The sequence below is a fragment of the Lontra canadensis genome, unplaced genomic scaffold (assembly GCF_010015895.1).
Source record: "Lontra canadensis isolate GAN:19392208 unplaced genomic scaffold, GSC_riverotter_1.0 scaffold84, whole genome shotgun sequence".
NCBI lineage: Eukaryota > Metazoa > Chordata > Mammalia > Carnivora > Mustelidae > Lontra > Lontra canadensis.
The window spans coordinates 2,789,605-2,813,701 of record NW_022631078.1 but is presented as its reverse complement, the minus strand read 5'-3'; the positions used below and the strand labels follow the sequence as shown (position 1 = coordinate 2,813,701).

General features: G+C 56.5%; 1 protein-coding gene across 2 annotated transcripts in view; it reads left to right on the top strand.

Moving 5' to 3' along the window:
• The window catches only part of TBC1D22A (TBC1 domain family member 22A), a 289,882-nt gene that overhangs the window by 152,847 nt on the left and 112,938 nt on the right, over positions 1-24,097 (top strand). For both annotated transcript variants that reach the window (XM_032882758.1, XM_032882759.1), the window contains exon 9: positions 5,068-5,177. In XM_032882758.1, coding sequence (XP_032738649.1) covers positions 5,068-5,177 — 110 coding nt within the window. The remainder of the gene's footprint in view (positions 1-5,067; positions 5,178-24,097) is intronic.

The following is a 24,097-nucleotide window of genomic DNA, read 5'->3' as shown; positions in this document are numbered from 1 at the left end:
TGGCGCCCGAGGACGCGCCCTATCCACCCGTGGTGGCAGGTGACGTGCTGTCTGGCGAGCAGCCTCATCACACAATGGACTTGGCCTTGAGCCCATCAACCTGCCTCTTCCCTACCCAGCACTGACCCTGCCGGTTTTCTGGACGTGGAAACGTGGACGAGAAATTTCTGGTTTTTGTGTATTTAAGATAGCTTTTTGGATACAGCAGAGTAGAGGTTGTATCCCTGTGTGGTTTTCTCCTTATGTGGCTGAATGTCCTCCATGCTTTTTTTTTTTTTTTTAAAGATTTCATTTATTTATTTGACAGATCACAAGTAGGCAGAGAGGCAGCAGAGAGAGAGGGGGAAGCAGGCTCCCCGCCGAGCAGAGAGCCCGATGTGGGGCTCGATCCCAGGACCCTGATAACATGACCCGAGCCGAAGGCAGAGGCCCAACCCACTGAGCCACCCAGGCGCCCCTGTCCTCCGTGCTTTTATTGGTTCCTTTTATCTACCTGTCCTTCCGCCAACCACGTACCCACCAGGCTGGTGGCCTAGTCACACTCTCTGGGTGTGCGCCTTGTGTGGTGCTGTTCACACCTATAGGGTGGGCGTGCTGACCCGGTCCCGGATGGCAGCAGTCCCGACCCCAGTTGTCCTGACCCCTAGTACCCCACGAGCTTCTCAGAGCACTTTGAAGGGCCCCACCGCCCTTGGGAGCTTTCTCTCTCAGGCCATCCGTGGGAAGATAGACCTCAGTGAAATGATCTCAGCGGCGTAAGCAGTATGTTTTTCTGTTGCAAAAGTCATAACTGTTACTGGTGAAAATACGTGTTCTCTTTTTGCTCTTTGCCTTTCTACAAAGTGGGAAGAGTTGTACTTATGCCACCCCGACATTCTTTCCCGGGGGCAGCACGGTCCTTTTGCTGGCATCTTTCTGAGCAGTGCTCATGCGGACAGACGGGTGAGGGTTGGAGTTTGTGATATAAACGGTGTCGTTGATGAGGACGGGATTATTTTACAAATTGCTTTTTCAACAATAATAATGCAGCATAGCATTTTCAAAGAATTTATTTAAATCACTCCCTGAAGCCGTTTCATGGTTTGAGAAGGAAAGTGAGATATTTTATAAATTAAAGGGCTGTTTCCACGTCCTGTGCTGGCATATGCGCTTGTGACCCCCTTGAGACAGCGAGTGACCTGTGCAGGGCCAGGCCGTGCTTTTCTGCGCCCCCTTGCGTGTGTTTGTCTCCCGGTCACTCTGTCTGGGGGCCAGGGCTCCCAGCTTTCTCAGCCTGGTGTCCCCGGCATGCAGGGCTGGGCCCTGATCGGTGGCACTGTGGGCAGCGCAGAGAGCAGGCTGGGGCCGTTCTCCGATGGCGGTGAGTGCACGGTGCTGGTGTTTGTGCTGACGGGGTGGAGTGGGACGTGGGATCCAGCCCCAATTTCAGAAGCAACAGGTTGGCTTAAATTCCATCATTGGGGACCATGTGTTTGGTACCAGTGCCGCCTTTGGGGGTCTGCGGTAGCTTCCCTGTGCTGGCTTCCGGGGCCTGTTAGTCCTGCCTGGCTGGGAGAAGGCCGTGGATGCGGTGTCGGGGACTGTGGTACATGGGTGCCCTGTGCTGCCTCCCGCTCCTCTGCCGGCCGGCAGCCTCAAGCAGCTTGTGGAGCATCTGCTGGTGTGGGTCAGAATTAGCTATTGCACAGCCCCGTGGCCCAGAGGGGTCGGCCCCGAGAGCCCCCGCTCTGGCTCCGGCCCCGGCCCTGCGGCTGCCGACCAGAGGGCTCCTCAGGCCTAGGGCTTCCCTGGTGGCTCCCCGCTCAGGTTCCCGCCCTGCCTGATCCCCCTCCTCGCCTCCGGGACGTGGAGGCGGCATGCCCTGGTGGGAGGTGCATGTTACCTTTGGAGTCGGTGGGGCTTGAGTTGTCGCCTGTCACGACTGTTGGCCATTCCAGGGTATGCCTGTGAGGACCCCCTCCCACCCCAGAGCGTTGTCTCCTGGGCCTGGTGGCAGATGGTGCAGGAACGTAGTGTCTGATTGGTGGGACCCGTGCTGAGCATGCTGATTCTGCTGTTGGTTTGGTCTGGGCTGTGTCCCCAGCAACCACTGGAGCCCCGTTTCCTGTGGGGACCCCCCAGGGGGACCCTGTAGCAACTGCGCCAACCTTGGCGTGTTCTTTTTTCAGCTCTGACCCTGTGCGCATGATGCAGGCCTTCCAGAGTGTTCTGTGCCGCCCTCTGCACCTTCTCCCGTGTCAGCAGACGTTTTCTCCGGGAGGATGGATATTATCTCGTTCGGACAATAAGGGTCATCCCGATTCTCTCGGCCTTTTGGAAGACAGATTGGCGTAGGAGTTCTCTGAGTTAAATGCCATTACTTCATTATGTTGAAGAGTGACAAATGGCCCGCTGTGACAGGGGACACCGGAAAGAGGCTGCCCGGCTGACCTTTCCTGGCATAAGGCAGTAAGCCACCTCAGCAGAGCGAGAAACCTCTCCCAGGCCTGCGTCCTGTGCTCCTGCACTGGGGAGCCCGCCGCCCCTGCGAGCTGGGGAGGAGCTGGAGGCCCGGGCAGGCTCTGTTGCACCAGCTGAGGCAACTTCTCGGTGCTTTGAAGGCCCTGGAAACAGAGAATGCGTCGATGGCAAGCTTCTCAAGAGGAGTCCCTTCCCGGAGACGGGGGGTAAAATCAGAGCTGCTCCAGGGCGAGGGGGTGTGGACCTGAGTCCGCCGGAGCCGGAGGAGGCCGCTCATGCTCGTGCCCACCAGCTGCTCTTGCGTCACGTCAGCCCTCGCGTGCTCGGTGTGAGCCTGGGGAGGCCGTGTTTCCTCCTCTGTAGATGGGCGGAGTTGGTGCCTGCCGCCCTGGCTGCCCCAGGACCTCGGAGCCGGCCTTTCTGCAGGCCACAGTGGGGCTTCGTTGGAGGCCAGACGTTGGCCTCCCGGGACAGCCGAGATCTGAGGCCGGGCACCTTGCTGGGCTGTGGCCGGGGGGCAGAGCTGTGCCCGGCTGTGGGAGGGAGAGCAGCTGGGACGGGGCATGGGACCCCGGCGGGCTCAGACTGAGAGGAGGGCACTCAGAGCCAGGCAGGCCAGCCTGGGGACGCTCTTCATCACAGCCCTGCAGCAGAGGGAGGGGCTCTGAGCTTCTGGAAGGGCCTGCCGCTTACTGGTTTCTGTGCCCAAGGCCCTGGAGCCACCCCGTGGGGAGCACCTGCTACGGTTGTCCCGTTGCCCCAGTGAGGGGACAGCCCGGTGTCCCACAAGGGACAACTCATAGGCACTGTGGCCCATCCATACCTCGGAATGTTCTTCTGCTGTGGTAAGGACTGAGGTGCCGGCCTAGGCTGGGGCCAGGATGTCCCTGGGAGCACGGTGCTGAGTGAGGGGCGCCAGACACGGAAGGCTCTGTCCCGCGCGGTCCCATCACGTGGATTGTCCAGATCGGGCAGCTCCGCGGAGGCAGAGCACAGAGGGGCGGCTGCCAGGGGCTGGGGGGATGGGGACTGCCTGCTGATGGGCTGGCTTGGGGTGGTGAGAATGTTCTGGAATTATGTGGCAGTGATGGTTATCCAACCCCGTGAGTATACTAAAGCCCACTGAATTGCGTGCTGTACAAAGGTGAATTTTATGGTATGTGAACTGCATCTCAATCAGATGCATCTCTGAACGAAACCAGAACACAGGAGTCTTTGTCGAATGAGTGGGGGACTGAAGGAGGGAGTGGGAGTGGGGTGACTTGCCCGGCTTCAGCCCCCACAGAGTGCTCCCGCGTGCCCCAGGGACGTGCAGTGACGGGACTAGAGCAGTGCTGGCTGGGATGGGTGCTCGTGGCTGTTCGTGGCTGGGCCGGTTGTGCGTCCAGGCCGGGGCCTGCCTGTGTAGAACCGTGTGGCCAACACATCGGGCCTGGCCGGGCTTGGCTCGGGACTCTCTTGGCCTGTTGTTAGTGTCATGGTGTCTGTCATGACCAGGGAGTGAGTGGAGTGGAAGGGGGTTCACCGTGCCTGTGACGTGAGGCGAGGCTGTGTTGGGCTGCCTCTCGGGAGGGCCCGTGTGCTGGCCACGCCACCACGCGCTGCCCTGGGGGCCACGCCTGCTGTGTTCTCCACACCCGTGTCAAGGGGCGCGGTGGTGGGGATAGCAGACGTGAGACGGGGGTTCATAGTGAGGACATCCCAGCCGTGGGGAGGGGAGCCTGGCCCCTCCTCCTTCCTCACTGCTCCGCAGGCGTGAGCGTCAGTGTTCGTGGAGGCAGCGGCGTCCGACTCACACCTGCCCAGATGTGCCCTCGCGGAAGTGTTTCTTCTCGGGAACGTTTTCCTTGCAAAGGGGCCCTGTGTGTTTGCAAAATAAACACAGGTAAATAAAAGGAAAAAATAGAACACACAAGTTTTAAAACATTTATGAGTGTTGTGCTGGATGACAGCGGCTTTTGTAAGGACCTAAAATCAGTTTGTTCAGATGTCTGAGAGGCCGTTTCAATTAAGTGTCTCTTTTGCGTTTTAAAAGGTTTAATTATGTTCTCTCCTGGGCTTTTTATACCCGAAGAAAGTGACCGTTCAGAGCACTGCGGCCTCTCCTTTTTCTTCGGGCTCCTGCGGCCGCGGGGTCTCTGCCCGGTGTGGTTTTGGAAGCCCTCACCTTGGGAACCAGTTTTAGGAGAAATTATTGTCTGATGAATATGTGACCACATGAGAAGACAGAATTTTAAAAATCTTGTGAAAAAACCTCTCAGGTCTCTGTTAGGAATAAGTAGCGTTTCTTGGTGCTCTCTTGTTAGGAGATGAAATGCCTGAGATGCGATAATTAGAATATACTAATTATGTTAATTAATTGGAGAGGACTTAGAATATTAATTATCTGCAACTAATTAGGTATTAAAATGGAGAACCATTAAGTGCTGAGTTGATAGCCTAGGAGCCATCTAGTCCCAGCAAGAAAAATGGGCCGCAGCGTGACCTTGCCCTCAGAGTGACCTTGCCGGCCGTGTGCGTGCCTCTGCCAGCCCAGCCCCACCCTCGCCCCATGGTGTGTCCCCTGGGTTAACCGCTGCTGTCTTTTGCATGCTCCCCGGCGCGCAGAGGAGGAGGATGTGGACACCGCCGACGTCTCCCGCGTGCCCGCAGACGTGCTGCGTGACGTCGAGGCTGACACGTACTGGTGCATGAGCAAGCTGCTGGACGGTATTCAGGTGAGCCCCGGGCGGACGCCGCTCCGCATCTGAAACCAGTGTCATGGGGGCGGGGAACCCCGGGCCTGACGCGTAGGCCTGCCTCTGTGCCCCGCTCGGCCAGCCTCCCTTTCAGCGCCCGGACTCTGCCTCCTCCACAGGGTCTGAGACCGACCGCGCGTGCGCGTGCCCGAGACAGACCGCGTGTGTGAGTGCGCGTGCCCGCACACCCCTGTGCCTGCGGACGGCTGTGGTGTCCTGAGGATTCCAGCAGTGGAGGGCTCCGGGGCATGGGAGCCCTCCACTGCTGGAATCTCCTCCCCTCCCCCGCGGAGTCTGACCCCCACACACTCGGAGCTCCCCAGCTCTGCTCCTGCTGACGCCAGGTGGTACCAGCACCACGTGGGTTGTTGCTGATGAGCTGCTGTGATCATCGGCCGTGCCTGGTGAGCTGCATTCAGGGCGGCTCGCCCCTTACAGGGCGTCCGAGTTAGGGCCTCAGCGCCTCACCTGTCACTCGGGGCCGTGAGCAACTGGACCCACAGTCTGTGCTGGCCCCAGCTCAGGGCTCTGCTTGTGGGGAGCAGCAGCTGTGCCCAGTCCCGGAGGGAAGCACAGGCTGCTGGAAGCCCTGCTGCCCGTGGTCGGGTTCTGCTGGACTTGGTGTCCTTCGGGACGGATGGTGGAGATTTTCGCAAAAGGGCTGCAGGTGTCCCAGGGCCAGGGGTGATTTTATGGAAGTGGTTTGGGGGAAGGACCCTACACCAGAGTGGGAAGGAGGACTGGAGCCTCTCGATGCCGCAGTCCATGGCCGGGGTAGATGGGGTCCCCCGGTGGGGTGTGGACCATCTGAGGGTCTCTCTGTGCCGACGAGCCTTTCCTACATGCACGCTCTGTGCTAGGGGCTGCGTGCCTTCCCGGGGAGGGCGGAGCGTGTCGGGCAAGGCCTCCCAGGAGCTCCGTGTGGGGTACAGGGTAGACTTGGAGGGGACATAAGGCACGTGCTCCTGAGGACCCGATTTGGGAATGTGGTGAGACTTGGCGGAGGGGTGATGGGTGAGGGGTGGGGGGTAGAGCCCACAGCAGGGTTTGGGTGATGGAGATTTTCTGCGGGCCCTCATGGGCCGGGTTCATTCCAGAGATGCCCCAGGGGTGGAGGCCATGGAAGACGCTTACACGATATAGTCTCCAGATGGGGCCCTGAGGTTTAATTTGCGAAATCAGCCAGAGTGACTGTGTGGGGGAGAACGGGGCGGCCTCACTTTACTTTTATTGACCGAGGAGCGACAGAGCAAGTGGAGGCCCTTCCCGTAGCAACGAATAGGAGCCTTGTTGGCGTCCTACAGAGAAAAACACGCCCGCTCGCTTCCGGCCCTGGCGTTGGTTTGTCAGCCCCGTCCGTTGTTGATGTTTTCACACGTGTTAGTCTCTCTCCTGAAACGGACGGCTTTTTTCTCCCCTTTAGAAAAGGGATTGAATCATAACGTGGGACTTTATAAATTTCAAATGTCACTTCTCTGATCATGAGTGATGGAATTCCTGCATTTAAATACAAGATTATCCTGCTTCTATTTGTGAATAAAATCAGCCGTACGCTGGAAGGGACACTGGCTTTTCATTCCCCCCGCGAGGGTTGCCGTCCGAGGGGATGGCCTTGGACTAGGGTGGGTGAGAGTGTGTGTGTGTGTGTGTGTGTGTGTGTGCAGCGCGGCGTTCTCCGGGCACGCGCGCTCACCACGCCCCGCACGCCACTGGGAGCCAGGGCCTTGACGTGAGCAGTGTTGAGGGTGCCAGTTATCAGCATGGGGGGACCCGGGGAGGTCTGTCATCCCCTGAGATGAGGTGAGCTCCTCTGGGGGCTGTTGGGTATATGCGGGTGTCCCTGCTGCTTTGTGTGGATGAGGGGACGGAGGAGCAGGAGGAAGGACGGACTGGGTGTCCGCGCCCCAAGGAGCTGGAAGCTTCTGTTGCTGTGCGTGGGCTCACACTCCTGGGCTTGCCCGGTCTTCACCGCTGTCTGGACCACACAAGAACCATCTTCCTGGAGCCCCTTCTCAGCACGTCACTGCCCTGGTTGAAAGCCACCAGGACTCGTGCTTGCAGCCCTGTCAGCCTGGCCTTTGCCTGTTCCTTGCACGTGAGGAAGTTCAGGGCTGTCTGTCGTGTTACGCTCAATCCACATGCCAGAGAGACCACAGGGAGTCTGGGTTGCTGTGCCACGTCCGTGTGGCGGCTGTCTCGCTCTCCTCAGCCGCAGTGAGGGGGCTTCCCGCCATCAGCTGGTGGCCACGGTGGGACCGTGGTGCGGCAGTGATGGCTTACGTGCCCCGAATGGCTCTGAGCGTCACAGCAGAGCAGATGTCATACCCTGCACACACACAGATCCCTTGCCTGGGGTCAGAGAGCGTTTGCGGGGACCCGCCTGTGAGCCCCGGAGCCTGTGGTTTTCTACTCTGTTCTATAATCATGTCCAGCTGGAATCGGTGGGAATGACTTCCCTTTTGCTGGGTATGTTCTAGATGGCAAAAACCGCGTTTGTGCTTTGGGTTCCCCTGGGAGCATCAGTCTGGGACTCTGTTCTGCATTAGGCCAGAGCGTGGTGAGCACCTGTTGCGTACGGGTGCTCTGCACAGTCACCGACCTGCTGTCCCCGCGGGATGCGTGTCCTGGTGGCCAGGGGTGCAGGGAGCGGGCTGCTGACGGAGGGCAGAGTTCTGGGCGCTCTGGGGGAGGGGCACCAGAGTTGTGGGGATTGGGGTGCTCTGGTCACAGGAGGGTGACAGACGAGGCCCAGGGAGAAGCTGCGCCCTCCCCGTGCATGCCTGGAGGTGCTGGGTGATGCTGAGCAAGAAGCGTCTGAAATGTGGAGCCTCCTCGCCGAGGCGGAGCCGCCCAGACGCAGGCAGGATGACCCCACTAGTGGGTGCCCGTGGGCTTGAAGGAGCGATCACGGTAATGCCGGAAGGTAAGGTCTTATTGCCCTGGTGAGGGATAGAAATGAGATAAAGCGGGGCCTGCGTAGGGACAGCCGGTGCTGCTAGAAACAGAAGTATGACGGGTCTCCTGCCAAGGCTCTCCGGTTCCGTGTCTCGGGGCTGCTTTAAAGTCTTCCAAAGTCCCGAGGAACTCAAAGAGCGTTGACTCATGCGGGTGAATTCTAGCGGTATTCGCTGTGTTAGCAACTCCGAGATCCTTAAAAAATATTTAGTAATTTATCTTGAAGTAACAATGATGAACCCGTTAGATGCTATTATAAGCAGCATATCTTGGTGGCAAATGAATATTTTCTGAAACGTAACTATTTCGTGGGAAGGAAGGCACCATAGTCCCCTGTGGTCAGACTAAGGTCTGACTTCCTGGGAGACACCCGGGTTCTCCCGTGCGCTTGCGTGTTCCGTCCGCAGACAGATGTAGTTTTGGTGGGAACGCGTGGAAACGGTCTGGCCTCCCACAGGCAGGGCGTTGGGAGAGGGAGGGGGACTTTCGTTGCACTCTCCGACCGCCGTGGGTCTTTGCTCGTTGACACTAGGACACAGCACGTGGTGGCTTCCTGCCGGTCACCTGCCACGTGACAGCTGACGCCATGTTGGCCGCCATTTTGTGCTCGGGGACGTCGAAGTCCTTGGGCTGTCTGGCACTTGGAGGGGGTGTTTCGCCCACACGTGGTTCTGTACCATCGGTCGCTGGCCATTTGGGGAATATTGGCTGATGGAGGCTGCCACCCTTGTGGACGCTGCCGCGCTTCATCACGCCGTACCCGTCTGGGCGCGTTCCTGCCGTCTCCTCAGAAGCTATACACCCAGAGTGGCAGACAGAAGTTCTTCAAAATTCAGAGTTTGGCTTAAATGCTCAAATATTATTATTGGCAATGCATAGTGTCGATTGTTTTCCTTGAAATGACAGTCTTTGTTCATTTCTGGGAAAGTGTCTGCCAAGTACCCAAGTTTGAATAACCCGTTTGCCTGTTAGTCACTTCCTCCAGTGGAAATGAGGCTTCTGGAAGAATGCTTTCTCCTTCCGCTCCCAGCTCCAGCGGCTGGCCAGGGGCGCTTGAGGAGAAGGCACTGTTCCTTGGTGCACATCTCGAGCGCTGTCTGTGTTCTTCCCGCCTCGCCACCCCGAATGTTGAAAGATGTTTACTTGAAGGTCCGGATCTGACACAATATTAATCTTAAATTAGGAACTTCATCAAGATCGTCCTTCAGTGAAACTGCCTTTTATTTCCTTTTTTCACCGTGAATGTGTGGCACTAAGAGTACAGTTTGGTGGCACTGCCTGGACTCATGCCAGTGTGTCCCCATCTTACCTTTTGTGTCAGCCGTGCAGGCAGCTACACAGCGTTGAAGGTACATAACGTTGCTGTTGGTAGGAACATGGTTTTGCTCTCAGGGACCGCTTGGAAGGGTCTCCTGGATGGCGGCAGTGGGCTGACTGCCCCCGAGAACCGCCACGCTGGGGGCTGCTCTCCTGGCACAGGCCTGCGGTTTTCCCACGGAAGAGCCCCCAGAAGGTGAGCTCACGATGGAAAAAGAACGAGGCGGAGAGCGTGGCCTGGAGTGAACTCAGCCGGCACCGTGGTTAGCCTGGACCCACCCGAGGGACTCGACATCCTGCGGCAGTGACGTGACTGGACCTCAAACAAGTCATTACCATGAAGAACAGGACTCTGAGAGAGGAGCTCGCAGGTTGTTGGAAAGAGCCCGATAGAACCTCTGGCAACCAGACTTAGGGTCGCTGGCATTGACCGTTCATCAGACACAGAGGACGAGAGGGTTAACCGAAGTAGAAGGAGAAATTCCTTGGGGGGGGGGCAGCACCGGGGGACAGCGTGGATTTGGCAGAGAGCTTAGGGCCAGACAGAACGGACAACAGGCCTGGGATGGGAAAACATGCTGCGGGAGCCCCGGTGCACACACATGGTGGCCTGGAACTTTCTGGCACCTGTGAGAGACATGGGCTTTTATGGTCACTAAATAAATAAATCTCAAGAAAGACCACACCTTAAAAAAATCACACCTGGAGAAACCAGTGTGCAGCCTCTACGTATGGGAGGTCAGAGAAAATGTCACGGGTATGGCTGGTGACAGACCGAGGAGTTGTGGGGCAGTTCGGGGGAGGCAGGCTGCGGCAGGCAGAGCCGAGGCCGGTGAGGTGGGCTGTGTTCGGTGCTCCGGAGGGGGTAGCTGTCGGGCCGGCTGGATTTGCAAGCAGGATCCAGCCGTATGCTGCTGGCAAGTCACTCACCTAACACACGAGATTACAAAAGGGCACGAAGGAGGGAGTTGGGGGAAACGCAGCAGATCCGCATTAACCCAGGTAAGAGCTGGGCAGCCGGGTGGCTCTTACGCATTATGACAGGAACTGGAGTTTCAGGCGGAAAGCATTGTTTGGGATACAGAGGATCACTGCCGAGGGACGAGTGGATGCATTTACCAGGGAAGACGCCGTCTGCCCGTCTGCCATGATGTCACTGCGCGGACAGCAATGCCTCTTGTCTGTGTGCGTGTGGGAGGCAGGCGGGGAGGGGGAGAGGCAAGAATCTGGCAGAAGTTCCTGAAGATACTGTTAGTGGCAGATGCTAGTCTAAGTTCTTTGCATTTGTTCACTGTTGGTGTCACTTCGGTTCCCCTGCGACGTGACTGTAAGGGGTTCCGGCCGTGGGGCTAGTAAACTGCGGAGTTGGGATTCAGACCCGCGAGTCAGGCCTTAGCTTTCCTGCCTCTCAGTAAATAGGTCAGGCAGGAAGAGCTTGCAAGACGGCGACTAACTTGTTCCCCAGCCGCATAGGTTGAGCTACTGGCCGTGTCTGGAACCCCACGCCTAGCTCACCCAGCGTGTTCCCTTCCTTCCTGTGTGTATGGGACATTCTAGAAACACGCCCGGCGGTTCCCACGGAGCCGTGCAGACCAGGGTCGGGGATTGGCTCTCCTGCTGCGCTGCGACTCTGGCCGTGGACACCCAGGCTCCGTGGGGAAGCGGAGAGCGGGCCGGGGTCCACAGCTGGACGGCTGGGCGGCTTCGGCGGCTCCGAGAAAGGCCCATAACTGGGCCCTGCCCGGGCTCCGGGCCTGCTCGCTCATTTCTGATGGATGGTGTCCTCACACTTGGGGTTCGTTTAGGGGACGTTCTTTTTATGGAGGGGCCTTGGGGCTGGGAGAAAAGGAAGCAGCTGCCTTTCCAGGTGAAGTAGTCTCACGGGAGAGACTCGGTTCGCAGTGTGGTGTCCGGGAGCTGCTGCTGGCTCTGTGAGCGACGAAGGGAGGCCATCGGCGCGACCCTAAGCGGCGGCGTGTGGGGCTAGCGAGGGGCCATCCGCGGTCCAAACTAGAGCCTCACCGGGTGGTGGTGGGACAGGCAGAGAGAGAGCGCCGGGCAGACCGGGCAGGGCCCCTCCACCGTGGGGGCGCTGTGAGCCCCCGAGATGGGGCGGGCGTGGTGGGGGCACCTGCAGCCTTGTTAGGGGTCTGGGTGTGGCAATGAGGGCAGGGGACTGAAGGCCCAGCCATGCACAGACACCCCTGGCCGGGGAAGAATCTTACCAGGAGCTTGGTAGGAGGTCCAGGCGGCAGATCTGGGTGGAAGTCACCCGCCCACGGACCTGCTAATTAATCTGATGGCGGGTTTTGTCTTGACCAGTGGGTGTGACTGGGAGAGGATCCTTTGTTTTGTGGTGGTGCGGGCCACGTGGATCTGCCTGGCAGGCTGTGCGGTGGGAGGTTCACACAGCGCGGGGCTGGCCTGGGCTGGCTGGACACGGCTGGGGGGACAGGACCCTTGGTGTGGAAGCCGTGGCCGTGGGCTTCCATTGTCTGTTCTCTGGGCTTCGGCGCTGGTGAGTATCCTCAGTGCTGGGAGGGCCCCCCTCAACCCGCTTTGATCCTTTGACCCTTAATGCCTCTCAGGCGCAGGTGTCTCACTTAGGGCCATAGTGCGTTTCATTTCCCTCCTCGTGTTTCTCTGCCTTCGCAGCCGGGCCCTTGCCTGCTTCCCGCGACTGTCCCCCTTGTGCCTCCTTCTTTGGGTGCGGTAGGGGTCCGGCCAGAGACTCACATTAGACAGACAATCTGGTGGGCCGTTACTTCTTAGCTGGCTCCACAGCAGGTGTTGCTAGGGCCGTGGGGAGGCGTTGGGGTGTGGAGCCCGTCCGGAGCCCCTTCTGTCGGGGACCGCCTGCTGTCGGGATATGGCGCTGGCACCCGCGGGCAGGTTCTGGACGCGGCTCTGTGTGGCGGGGAGGCCTTCCGGGCTCTTGGGGAGCTTCTCGGGCCTTTTCCGTCTCTGCGGGGCTCCGCAGCCCCAGCGCCGGGGCTGTCGGCGAGCTCGTACCCGCTGAATTACGGCTGCCCCGCTCGCCTCCCTGCAGCCACATGATTCCTCTTGGCTTCATTACTTAACAGGCCAGCGTCTTCGGGGCGAAAAGGGCCGTTGCCTGTTATAATTAGTCTGCTCCGTTCCTTTCCTCGGGGAAGCATCGCTCAGTTCTGAGAACCGGTCGGTGGCCTGGGAGTGACCAGGTGTTGAGGAAAGGGACTGTGTTATCCTGGAACTTGTCAGAGAGAAGGCCGGAAACAGGGTGGTGTGGCGACTCGCCGAGAGGATGTCTGGGCCACTGCCAGCCCCGTCCCTGGGCGGGGGGAGGCTACAGGGCCTGCTGTCCCTCAGATGTCGCTGCTGTGCACCAGCTGTTGAAGATAAGGCCAGGGTGGAGAGGGGACAGACGTATCACGGGAAACCAGAGCTGGTGAGGGGAGCCCTTGGAGAGCTTTATGTACCGAGAAGGAGAGGGGCCCACGGCACTCTTGGAAGGTGGCCCAGGGTCCTTAGAAATGAGCTTTACACAGCCAGATCCTGGGGCGGCCAGAGGCCTGGGGGCCTTGTTGTTCCCCAGCTCAGCTCCGGGGAAACAGAAGAAGCGGGGAAAGGTGGCTGAGAGGACGCTCACCCTCCTTGTGCCCAGCCCTGTGGCTGGAAGAACGAAGGAGGCACCTGGTCCGCGCGGATGAGCTCCTCCGGCAGACGTGAGATGGGTCGCGCTGCGTGTGAGGAGGAAGCTTTGGAGACGGCACGCGAGGGCCCTTGTCGGTAACGCGGAGAGTTCTTGGCCGCGTTTTGGAAAGGTTTATTAAACAGATGAGAGTGTGCTGGTTCCTGGGCTGCGGCAGAACATTCATTAGGAATGAGTCGTTGAGCAGCAAACACTTTAAAAATGAAAATTAAAAAAATTCAGTTCACGATAGCATTGAAAAACGTCAAATCCACGTCACTGCCCGAATGAATAGTTCATTCCTTTTGATTACCAAGTAGTGCTTCCCCGCGTGAATCTATCACGGCTGGCTTCTCTGTCCTCTGGGTGGAGGCCAGGCTGTTTCTGGCCTTCGGTTGCTGTGAACAAACTCGTGGACGCTCACACGCACGTCTTCTTGTTGACGTGGCCTTCATTTCTCCGCTCGGTGCCACGTGTCGCCTCGCAGGGTCATGCTGTGGGCGTGTGTTTTGTTTTTGTGAAAAACAGCCCGGCTTCTCCCCCAAATGGGCTGTACTGTGTAGCACCCCCAGCAGCCCTGCGTGCGAGCTGCCCCAGCACTCCCCTTCTCCGACTTCTTTGTGCTAGGATACGTGGGTTCTGTTGGGATGTGTGTCTACTTAGAGAGAGCGGGGAGGGGGACGTTTTCTCCGAGTTTGTGGTATGTCACTCCATTGTTCGAAAACAGGGTCTTCTCATGAGTGGAAAATTTTACTTTTGATGGAATCTAATTTATCTAACAGTAATCTAACTTAAAATTTAACATCTAACTTAAGTAAAAATCCTACCCATCAAGCCAGGGAATTATCCTTTGTTTTTCTTCCAGAAGCTTTATAATTTTTTTTAAAAGATTTTATTTACTTATTTGACACAGAAAGAGAGACCGTGAGAGTGGGAACACAAGCAGGAGGAATGGAAGGGGAGAAGCAGGCTTCCCGCCATGCAGGGAGCCCGATGCGGGGCTTGATCCCAGGACCTTGGGATCTTGACCCGAGCCGAAGGCAGAGGCTTAACAGACTGAGCCCCCCGGGCGCCCCGGGAAGCTTTATAATTTTCATTTTGACTTTTAACTTGACTTAATTTTTCTGTATGGTATGAGGAAGGCAGAGTGGCTCATTTTTAAAATACAGGTTTCCTAGTTGGCATACTAGCATCATTTGTCGAAAGCAGTTCTTTTCTCCCCCAGTGGATTGCTTTGGTCCCTTTTCTGAAAATCAAATGATTATATAAATGTGTGTCTATTTCTGGACACCGTGTTCTGTTCCATCGATCTATTAATGCATCTCTAGGCCGGTACGTACTGTCTTAATTACTGCAGCTTTTCTCACAGTCTAGTAGAGAGAGTCCTCCAACTTAGTTCCTTTCAAAATAAATTGACACGAATATTTTTGGTCCTTTGCATTTTTTTTTTAAAGATTTTATTTATTTATATGAGAGAGGGAGAGTGAGCACACGAGCTGGGAGAGAGGGAGAAGCAGACTCCTCACTGAGCAGGGAGCATGACGTGGGACTCGATCCCAGGACCGTGGGATCATACCCTGAGCCAAAGGCAGACGCCTCACCGACTGAGCCACCCAGGCATCCTGGTCCTTTATATTTCTATGTGAAGTTTATTGTTAGTCATTTCCTACCAGAAAAGCCTTAGAAAAAATAGTAGGAGCTGGAGTTTGAATGGGATTATGTTGAACCTATACGTCAGTTTTCCCAGAATTAATAGCATCAACAATACCAAGTTTTTTAACTTAGACATTTAAAATTATATCCTCACAAACTTTTTGTCATTCTCAGTGTGTTGGTTTTGTTCGTATGTTGTTAAATTTATTTCTGAGTAGTCCGGGCTAATTGATGCTACTTTAAATGGTATAGCTTTGTAAATTTTGTTTTTCAAATTTTATTGCTGCTACACACAAATACAGTTGATTTTGTAAACGGACGTCCTTCTCTATCTAGCACTGTTGCGTAACAGACGGCTCCCCATTTCCCGACGTAAAGAACGATCTTACTATGCTCACAGATGCTTACAGTGAGAATTTCAGTCAGGACGTGGCGTTATTGCTTCTCCGTGTACCACGTGTGGGGCCTCAGGTGGGGAGACTTGAAGGTGGGTCCAGGCTGGTGCTTAGGGGCTGGAATCCTCTGGGGTCTCAGCGATACATGTGGGAGCTCCTGGTGCCGGGGCTCAGGCAGGGCGGGGGAGGGGGACCCGGGACCGGGACTGCAGAGGGACTGCCATCTCGTGGCCTCTCCCTCGTGGCCGTAGGATAGTCAGACTTCTTACATGAGAGCTCGAGGCTGCCAGGAAGATTTGCGGCCAGCAGCGTGTCGGGTGCGTGTTCCATGACTGGGCCTGTAAAGTCACAGCGTCACTTCCCTGTACCTTGGTTGAAGCCGTCGTAAGTCCTCCCAGATTCAAGGAGAGGGAAATGGGACCCGGCCTCTTGGCGCAGGAGTGGCGTGGTCCCACAGTAAAGGAGCACGCGGGTTAGCAGGTGCTGTCGTGGCCGCCTCTGCAAAACTAAGTGCCTCCCTTTCCGGCGATCTGACTGAACTCAGGCTCGTCCCGCGAGCTCTTCGGTAGGTGCCTCAGGAGTTTCCGCGTGCACGATCGTGTCATCTACAAACAGAGGCTTCCTCCTCTCGGTGCCGTTGCCCGGCTTTTGTTTCCTCCTCTTCACTCGCTGCACTGTCAGGGTCCTCAGGGGATGGGAGCCTCGGACCTCCTTCCAGGCCCTGCTGGGGAGGGTGGGGCACCCAGGCGCTCAGCCTCAAGTCCGATGGCGGCCGTTGGCTGTTTGTAGACGCCCTTTTCCCGGTGGCTGCCGACAGTGCCAACGCCACCGCCAAGGAGTCCGCATGGTCAGTAAGCTCCCGGTTTACCCCGCCAGGTCTTTCCGTTCGCGGAGTACCGGGAGGTGACGGAGTAAGAGGTTGAGGGTTGACTTCTTACGACCTGGAGGAGGAAGACCAGGACGTCAGATGAGGGTTTGCTTTTCCGAGTCTTTTGAAAATATAATGAAATGATATTTTGTCAAAGGCTTTTCCTTCTGTTGAAATGATCATGTGGTTTTTCTTACTCTGTTAACATAGCGAAGGACCTTAATGAACTTTGTTAGGCTGACCTGCATTTCTGGGAAACCCCACTTTGTCCTGAGATATTAGCCTTTTTCTGTATTTCTAGATTTTGTTTGGTAATGTGCATTTAAAGATTTTCACCTCTCTGTGCATGAGGAATATTCTGTTCTACTTTCTTTTCTTCTAATATTTTTTTCTTTTTTCACATGAGAGAAATGGTGGCCTATCATTCCTGAAAGAGATGGTGTAAGTTAGTATTATTTCCTCCTTAAATATTTGGTAGAGCCTAGCCGTGAAGCCGTCTTGTGCTGGAGCTTTCTTTGTGGGAAAGTTTGAAGTAGACATTCAGTTTCTGCGCTAGGTAGGGTCCAGATTTTCTCCTTCTTCTCTTGTCATTTTTAAAAAGCATTTTAAAAAAAAATATTTATTTGATTTGGGGCACCTGGGTGGCTCAGTGGGTTAAGCCACTGCCTTCGGCTCAGGTCATGATCTCAGGGTCCTGGGATCGAGTCCCACATCGGGCTCTCTGCTCAGCTGGGGGACTGCTTCCCTTCCTCTCTATCTCCCTGCCTCTCTGCCTACTTGTACTGTCTGTCTGTCAAGTAAATAAATAAAATGTTTAAAAAAATTATTTATTTGAGAGAAAGAGAGAGTGAGTGAGAGCACAAGTAGGCAGGGCAGGAGGCAGAGGGAGAGAGAGCATGACTGGGGCGAAGGGGCAGAGGGAGAGGGAGAAGCAGACTCCTCGATGAGCAGGGAGCCTGATGTGGGGCTCGATCCCAGGACCCAGGACCATGACTTGAGCCAAAGGCAGAGGCTTAACCAACTCAGCCACTCAGGTGCCCCTCTTGTCAGTTTTTAAAAAATATATATTTTTAAAAGATTTTATTTATTTATTTTTAAAGATTTTATTTATTTGAGAGACAGAGATCACAAGTAGGCAGAGAGGCAGGCAGAGAGGGGTTTGGGGGGGAAGCAGGCTCCCTGCTGAGCAGAGAACCCAATGCGGGGCTCAATCCCAGGACCCTGGGATCATGACCTGAGCTGAAGGCAGAAGCTTAACAACTGAGCCACCCAGGTGTTCCCCTGCTGTTGTCAGTTCTAACAATTTGTGTCTTTTAAGGAATTTGATCATTTTAAACAAGTTGTTTAATTTCCGGGCATATTGCTCATAATACTGTAATTCTTTTAACGTCTGTAGGAACTATAGTGATGTCTTTTCTTCCTAACGTTGGTGATTAAATTTACTGATATTCTGAGATCTGTCACGTGGTCTGTCTTGGTGACTATCTCATGTGTCCTTGGAAAGAATGTGTGTTTTGCTTTGTGGGGAGAGGTTTTCATAAATACCAGTCAGGTTCGATTGGTTGATAATGTTAGTCCAGACTTCTCTGCTTTTACTGATTTCCTGTCTCTGTTTTCTATCCGCTACTGAGGAGGACTTCTGAAATTTTCAATTACGATGGTTGATTGGTCTCTTTGAGTTTCGTCAGGTTTTGCTTCACATAATCTGAATCTCATTTAATAGATACACGTAGAATTAGCTCTTAGGTTTTCTTGATGAATTTATATGTTCGTTATTTTTATCGAGTGCTACGAACTACTCCTCACTGTTCCTGGTCATGTTCCCTGCTCTGGAGTCCACTTCATTGGGTATAACACAGCCATTTTGTCATTGCCTTCGTCTTGGTGCATCTTTTTCTGTCCCTTTGCTTCTGATTGGTGGGTGTCTTCTTATTAAAAGTGTGTTTCTTGTAGAGAGCGTATACTTGGATTTTGCTTTCTTTAAGCGTGTTTAGTTCATACACATTGATAGGTTCCAGGGTAGTTATTTGTGTGCCCGGGGCTTAGTCTGCCACCTTGGTATTTATTTTCTCTTCATTTTATCTTTTCTTATTTCCTCTTTATTCCCCATATGTTCTTTTGGATGAACTGAGTAATTTTAAAAATTAATGGACTTCATTTTTTAGAGCAGTTTTAGGTGTATAAAATACTCAGCAGAAAATACAGTTTCCCTGTGCTCCGTCACTGCGCCCTGACAGACACAGCTCCTGCATTAGTGCGACATGTTTGGTGCAGCTAATGCGCCAGCGTTGCTCTGCTACTACTGGCCGGAGTCCGGGGTTGACATGAGGGATCCCTCTTGGTGTTGCACGTTCTCTGGGTTTGGACTAATGGATGTCCACTGTTAGAGTCGCGCAGGGTGGTTCCAGGGTCTTAGACATCCCCTGTGCTCTCCCCAGCCCTCCTGTCTTCCCCTCAGACCCTTGGCAACCCCTGGAGTGGCTGAAAATAGGCATTTAGCATTGTCCCCATTGTCGGAGTGGCAGACAGTGGGAACCCTGGGTGCTGCCCGGTGCCTTATGGAGCGGCCGTTTCGGTCGCACTTACCGATGAGAGGACAGATCAGAGAAATGAAGATCGCACTAAGGAAGTGAGGGGTTGGCTTGATCCGATGTGACGACACCCCTCCGCCTGAGTGTGGTCTCGGAGACACATGCCGTGGCGCTCTGTCCTTGTCCTTGTCCTTCCCCCTCTTCCCTGAGACTATAATGAAGACATTGAGGGTGTTAGTGTAACCAGTGCCTCTAAGCTTGGAGGGACAGCTAATGTGATAGATGACATAATCAAGATTCAGAATGAGTTCAGCTGCCCGGAATGCCACCCGAGAACCAATCAAGGGAGCAAGCTAATAGGAATAAATGAAGAGCCCTATGTTCAAGTTCAAAAACCCAACCAGTAATATAGGTCGTCGGAAGCAGTTTGCATAATTTGGGCCACCTGTGTCTTTGGTGGGAGGCTGTCCTCGTCTTTTGGCCTAGATCAGGGTGTCGGTGGGGCCGCCGACTCCCCTGCGTTCGCTTTGCCCCTCGGTTACTCTGTGCCCTGTGGCCAGAGGCGTCTTCTCCGAGTGCAGATCTTGTAAGCGTGGCGGTTCCCCATCTCCGTGTCGGTTCCTTCATCCCATGGCTGTGCTTTGGTCCTACCCTTTCCTCCCCGATGTTCCCCCAGCCTCAGAATGGACTTCTCCCGCCTTACCCAGCCTCCTCGCTGTCCCTCCAGCTGTCCTGGCCCTCGTTGCCCTCCAGGGAGCTGTCCCGCTCTGGCCACTGCTGGGCCTCTTCTGCGCCCTGCTCCCTTCTTTCTGCATCCCTGCTCGGCCTTCGCATTCACGGTCCGGTCTCCAGATGGGGCTCCCTGTTCTGTGCCATGAGGGCAGGCGGGGCCCCCCACATGGCAGCGAGCCCTTCTCATGCCCTCGCTGCTCTGCATGAGGAACTTTTGCTTAACTGATGTCTCTGTGCACAGAAGGGCCCTGCTGGGGCCCTTTTTCTCCGACTGTGTCAGGGCACCCAAAGAGCAGCCAGGGTTTGGCGCCTCTCGGGAATCCGTATATGGTTGTACTCACGGCCATGATTGGTTGCAGTGCACGCGTGCAGAGCAGAACCAGCCGGGTGGGAGGCCCGGAGGGAGGCAGGGGTAAGGTCCCTCATGTCCCGTCCTGGTGGAGGCACGTGGGACACATGTCGCATCCCTAGTGGTGAGTTGTGACAGCAGCTCTGAAATGTCCACCTGAGAGGGAGCTCACTTTGGGTTGTGGAGAGCTTGTCACCTTGACGCCCTCTGCCTGGCACTTTCCAGAACTCCAGACTCCCAGAAGGAAAGCAGTTCAGCATAAGCTACACCGTCGGCCGAGGCCCAGTGAAGCTTCTTATTTGTTCGGGAATGATGGCAATGCTCCCGAGCTCTCAGGTGTCCGGCACTGGCCGAGGGAGGGCTGGCCTTGCACATGAGCCTCTCTGAGGACAGCGGTCCCAGCCCTGCTCTTCTGTGTGCCAGCTCTGCCAGGACGCAGCATGTCACGTGGCCCACGGGTGGTGCAGAAGTGGTTCTTGGGGAGATGCAGGAGCTCACGGTGTGACCCCGTTCTGCCGTGGACTGGACTGTGACATGACGGGCAGTAGCCGGGGTGACGTCCCGATGTTTGACACGAAGTGCAGCCGTCGTGGGTGTGTGCTCTCTGACCTCTGCGCAGCTGGGAGCCCTGTGGGGCACTTTGTCCAGGGCTGTGTCCAGGGCCTGGGGGCACCTGCACGAGATGACGGACACGGAGGTCTTTCAGGCCATTGTTTGCGAAAAGGACGTGTGGGGCTGTTCCAGAAGCAGGTACAGAGGGTGGGGAGAAGGGCACCTGTGGTTTCGGCACGGAGAGAAGCCGTGTTCTGGGGAGGGACGCCAGAAGGCAGATCCGTGGTCGGGGGCCCACCGAGGCCCTCATCACAGGTGCTCGCGGGGCTGTCACGCTGTAGCGGGCGGGACCGTGGGGCCCGGCAGCTCAGCCCCCTGTGAAGTTAATTTTCAGCTCGTCTGTGCAGTGCTCCTTCAGAAAACGTGATTCCCCTTTTCTCCTGAAGAGCGCAGAAAGTGCTGTTTGCCTCTGCCAAAGCGTGGGGTGGGAGGGCAACGGGTGTGAGGCGTCCGTGCGCGCGCTTTGTCGGCGGCCGCAGACTTCGCCTTCTGTGGAAGCTTCCCCCAGGGTCGCCGTGTTCCTCAGACCTTTCTTCCTCTGGTCGTAAGTTTCGTGGAGCGCGTTCTTTTTAAAGACACAAAGTCAAATCTCAGTTAGAAAGGCCAAATGTGTTTACTTGCTGTGAAGGGGGTGATGTTGTTCCTGCTCGTATTTCCGGGAACGGGTAGCGACCTGGGCCCAGTCAGCTTCCCGCAGCAGGTGCTGACTGTGCTAGCTGCGTGTGCAGGGGCGTGTTCGGATCGGGGGCCGGGACCGTGGCCAGAGGTGCACCTGGTGCCCTGGCCTCGAGCAGGCAGAGCCTGTGGGAGGCGCTGTGCTGCTGGGATCTCGCCGCTCCGCAGGCTCCCCCGCCCCCACCCCACCCTGTCCCCGAGGAAGGCCCGAGTACCACGTGTCTCTTAGAGGGGCTGTTGCTGGGGCCGCAGAATGTCCTTTCCCCCTTACATCTTCTCCGTCAGCCTTCTGGCTCTGGAATGTCCTTGGTGTGCCTTCCAGAGGCTTCCTGGCCACTGAGCAGGGCCACCCACCTCCTGGGCTCCCTCCGTTCCCCTCTGTGCCCTGCCTCGCTGGCCTCTGCCCTCTGAGCCCCGTCTTGCCGTCTGGGTTGGACCCCCTCTGAAGGCTGGTCTTCTCTGCCCGGGACCCAAGTCCAGAATGCCGAGACCACAACCCATCCTTTAATCTCTTCTTCTCCTTTCAAAACACAGAAGTTTTTTTTTTAATTTGGAGGCTCTCAGGTGTTATTCTTTTCTCGTTGCCTGGATTTCTAAGAAAACCTATCTTCCCTACCTGCGTTTTGAACAAATTGAGAAATAAAACAAAACAGTGGCAGATGGAGACCGAAGAGGAACTTTTATTTCTTCTAAATGAGAATCTTGAAATCCCATCTCAGTGTGAGCCCCAGACGTACCGGCCGACCGAATCCCAGGATTATGGGGCTCGCGCACCCCATCAGCGCCAGCGCACCCTCGGGGGCTGCAGAGCCTTCGAGGGGCAGCCTGCCCGGGGTGTAGCCGGCTCCGACAGCTGGGAGGAGGGCTGAGCCGCAGCCTGTCTGTCCTGCCGGCTCTAGCAGCTGGTAAGTTGCCTTCCTGCGGCGAGTGTCGTGGGGATAGAGAGAGGTCCAGGGGTGGTGCCAGCCGATTCCCCTTGGAGACGGAGAGGAGGGGATCCGTAGCCCCTTGGGTTGGACCAGCTCCCAGGGAAGCTGTCGCCCTGTTGCTCTCCTGAGACCACCGGGGGAGGGTATTAGAATGCTCCCCTGGTGGCTCTGCAGTTTGTCAGAACCGAGCGTCAGGGAAATAATCTGCAAGGCCCCTGCCCAAGGCTGCAGCTCCCGCCTCCAGCGTGTTTCCCTCCCTGAGCCAGATCCACGAATGTCGTTCAGGCTCGTCGGAATTTTCTGCTGCGAGGCCAGGGGGTGGTGTGTAAACTTTCACCAGGCAGTATGCCCCGCATTTGAATATAAATCTCCTTCTGTTATCCAATTTCCAGGGAGAAATTAAGTCTCAGAGGCTAACCCTTGCAAGCTCAAGTCCAAAACCCCAATTTCTTACCCCATTGAAGTTCAGCTACATTAATGCTTACAGTGTGTCCTTAAGGGACACCCATGGCTCCGTCAAGCCCCGAAGTCCCACCCGTTAAACGCGAGTCCCTGACTCCCTTCTCCAGGGCTGGGTTTAGCAGGACCTGCAGGCCTGTCATCGGGTCTAGGAGACGGTCACACCAGGCCCCCATGGTGCCCCCCCGGGGGCACTGTCCTTTGTGCCTTGGCATCACTCCGGGTCAGGTTGGCGCATGCTGCTTTTCTTGGTTTTGTGCTGGCAGAGCCGCCACGGTTTGGAGCCCAGAGCCCGTCACCCTAGATTCACATGGGGGAGACCCCCCAGCGAGAGGGCAGGGCCCACTCTGCCTCTTTCCCGCGCCTGTGGACATGCCCCCTTGCCCCATAGGAGATTTCGGTTCTGTGCCCCAGAGGCTGCCGCTCGTGCCCCAGCTCGAGCTGCCGGCTGTGCCTGCGTGTGGCTAGTGACCGTGGGCGTGGTGAGCACGGCTGACTGTGCAGGGCCCGGCGGCAAGGACCCCCGCACCCGCGTCTGGCCTCCCAAGCTGCTCCACGCTGAGTGTTCCACCTGAAAACCCCCCTCGCGGATTCCCGAGCGGGCCACACTGGGTGCTGTTGCCGCGTCCCCGGGGCCGCCTGACAGCCACTGTCCGTGCCACTGGTTGCTCGGTCCCCTCCCGGTCTGGACTGAGTTCTGTGGGCGTGGCCCCTCGCTTACAGGGGCTGTCCGCACGGTCGACTATCTGGGACTAAGCATGTCCACTCTGGACTTGCCCTATGCTTGCCTCCCCCCAATGCAGGCTGAGATGTGGGGGGGCTGCCCAGGAGCTGTCCCTGCTGAAGGGATTCTCCCCCCCCAAGTGCCTGGTGGTGAGGGGCAGCAGCAAGAGCGCTCCCCACTGTCCACAACCCACGGTGACTGCCTGGTAGGTTGTCGTTGCCCGGCGCCTCGCCCGTGTCACCCACACCGTACAGAGGCCGGGGGTCTCACTGTCCTTGGTGCAGCTCGTGCAGCTTGCCTGGTGTCGCTCCCTGAGGACAAGCCCTTCCATCCCCGCACTGGCCCAGCACGGGCCGCGTGAGCGCTGGGGCTGAGGCCTGTCTGCTCTCCGGGGTCAGGATCGGCCAGGGGGCTCCAGATTCTCATCTTGTCCTTCTATCTTGTGGGTCCTGGGGGCCCCAGGGACAAACAGCCCCCAAGCCTGCAGTGTTCATTTCCTGCGGCCACCACAACGTATCGCTACAGGCTCGGTGGCCAGAAAGCACTCAGGTTACACACTCCTCACAGCTCGGGAGGACGCGTGTCTTCTGGGGCTGACTCAAGGTGTGCGCTGGAGGCTCCGGCAAGATCTCACAACCTGACCTTTCCCAGCCTGCGTCCTTTGCCTCCTGGCCCCTTCCTCCATCTTTAGTGTCACTGCGGCCGGTCGGGTCCTTCTCACGCTCCTGTGGACTCGTTGGGACCCCAGGACTACGGTGGGCCCTCGGCTAGTCCAGATAATTCCCTCTGGTTGGTGGATTGGCCCCTTTGTGCCCTTCAGCAGGCTCTGGCGTAGGCTGTGGACCTCTTTGGGGCTGTCTCTGTCTTGCCTGTGTGTCTCTGTGTGGAGGCCTGTGCCTTCGGAGCCCAGCAGCCCTTCTGAAGGTGACGGGGGGCTGGCTGAGGCCCGCCTTCATTCCCTGGCACCTCTGGTAATCTTGGGCCCTCCAGCACCATCCCTACCTGGTTTCCTGGACACCTCAGAGCAGAC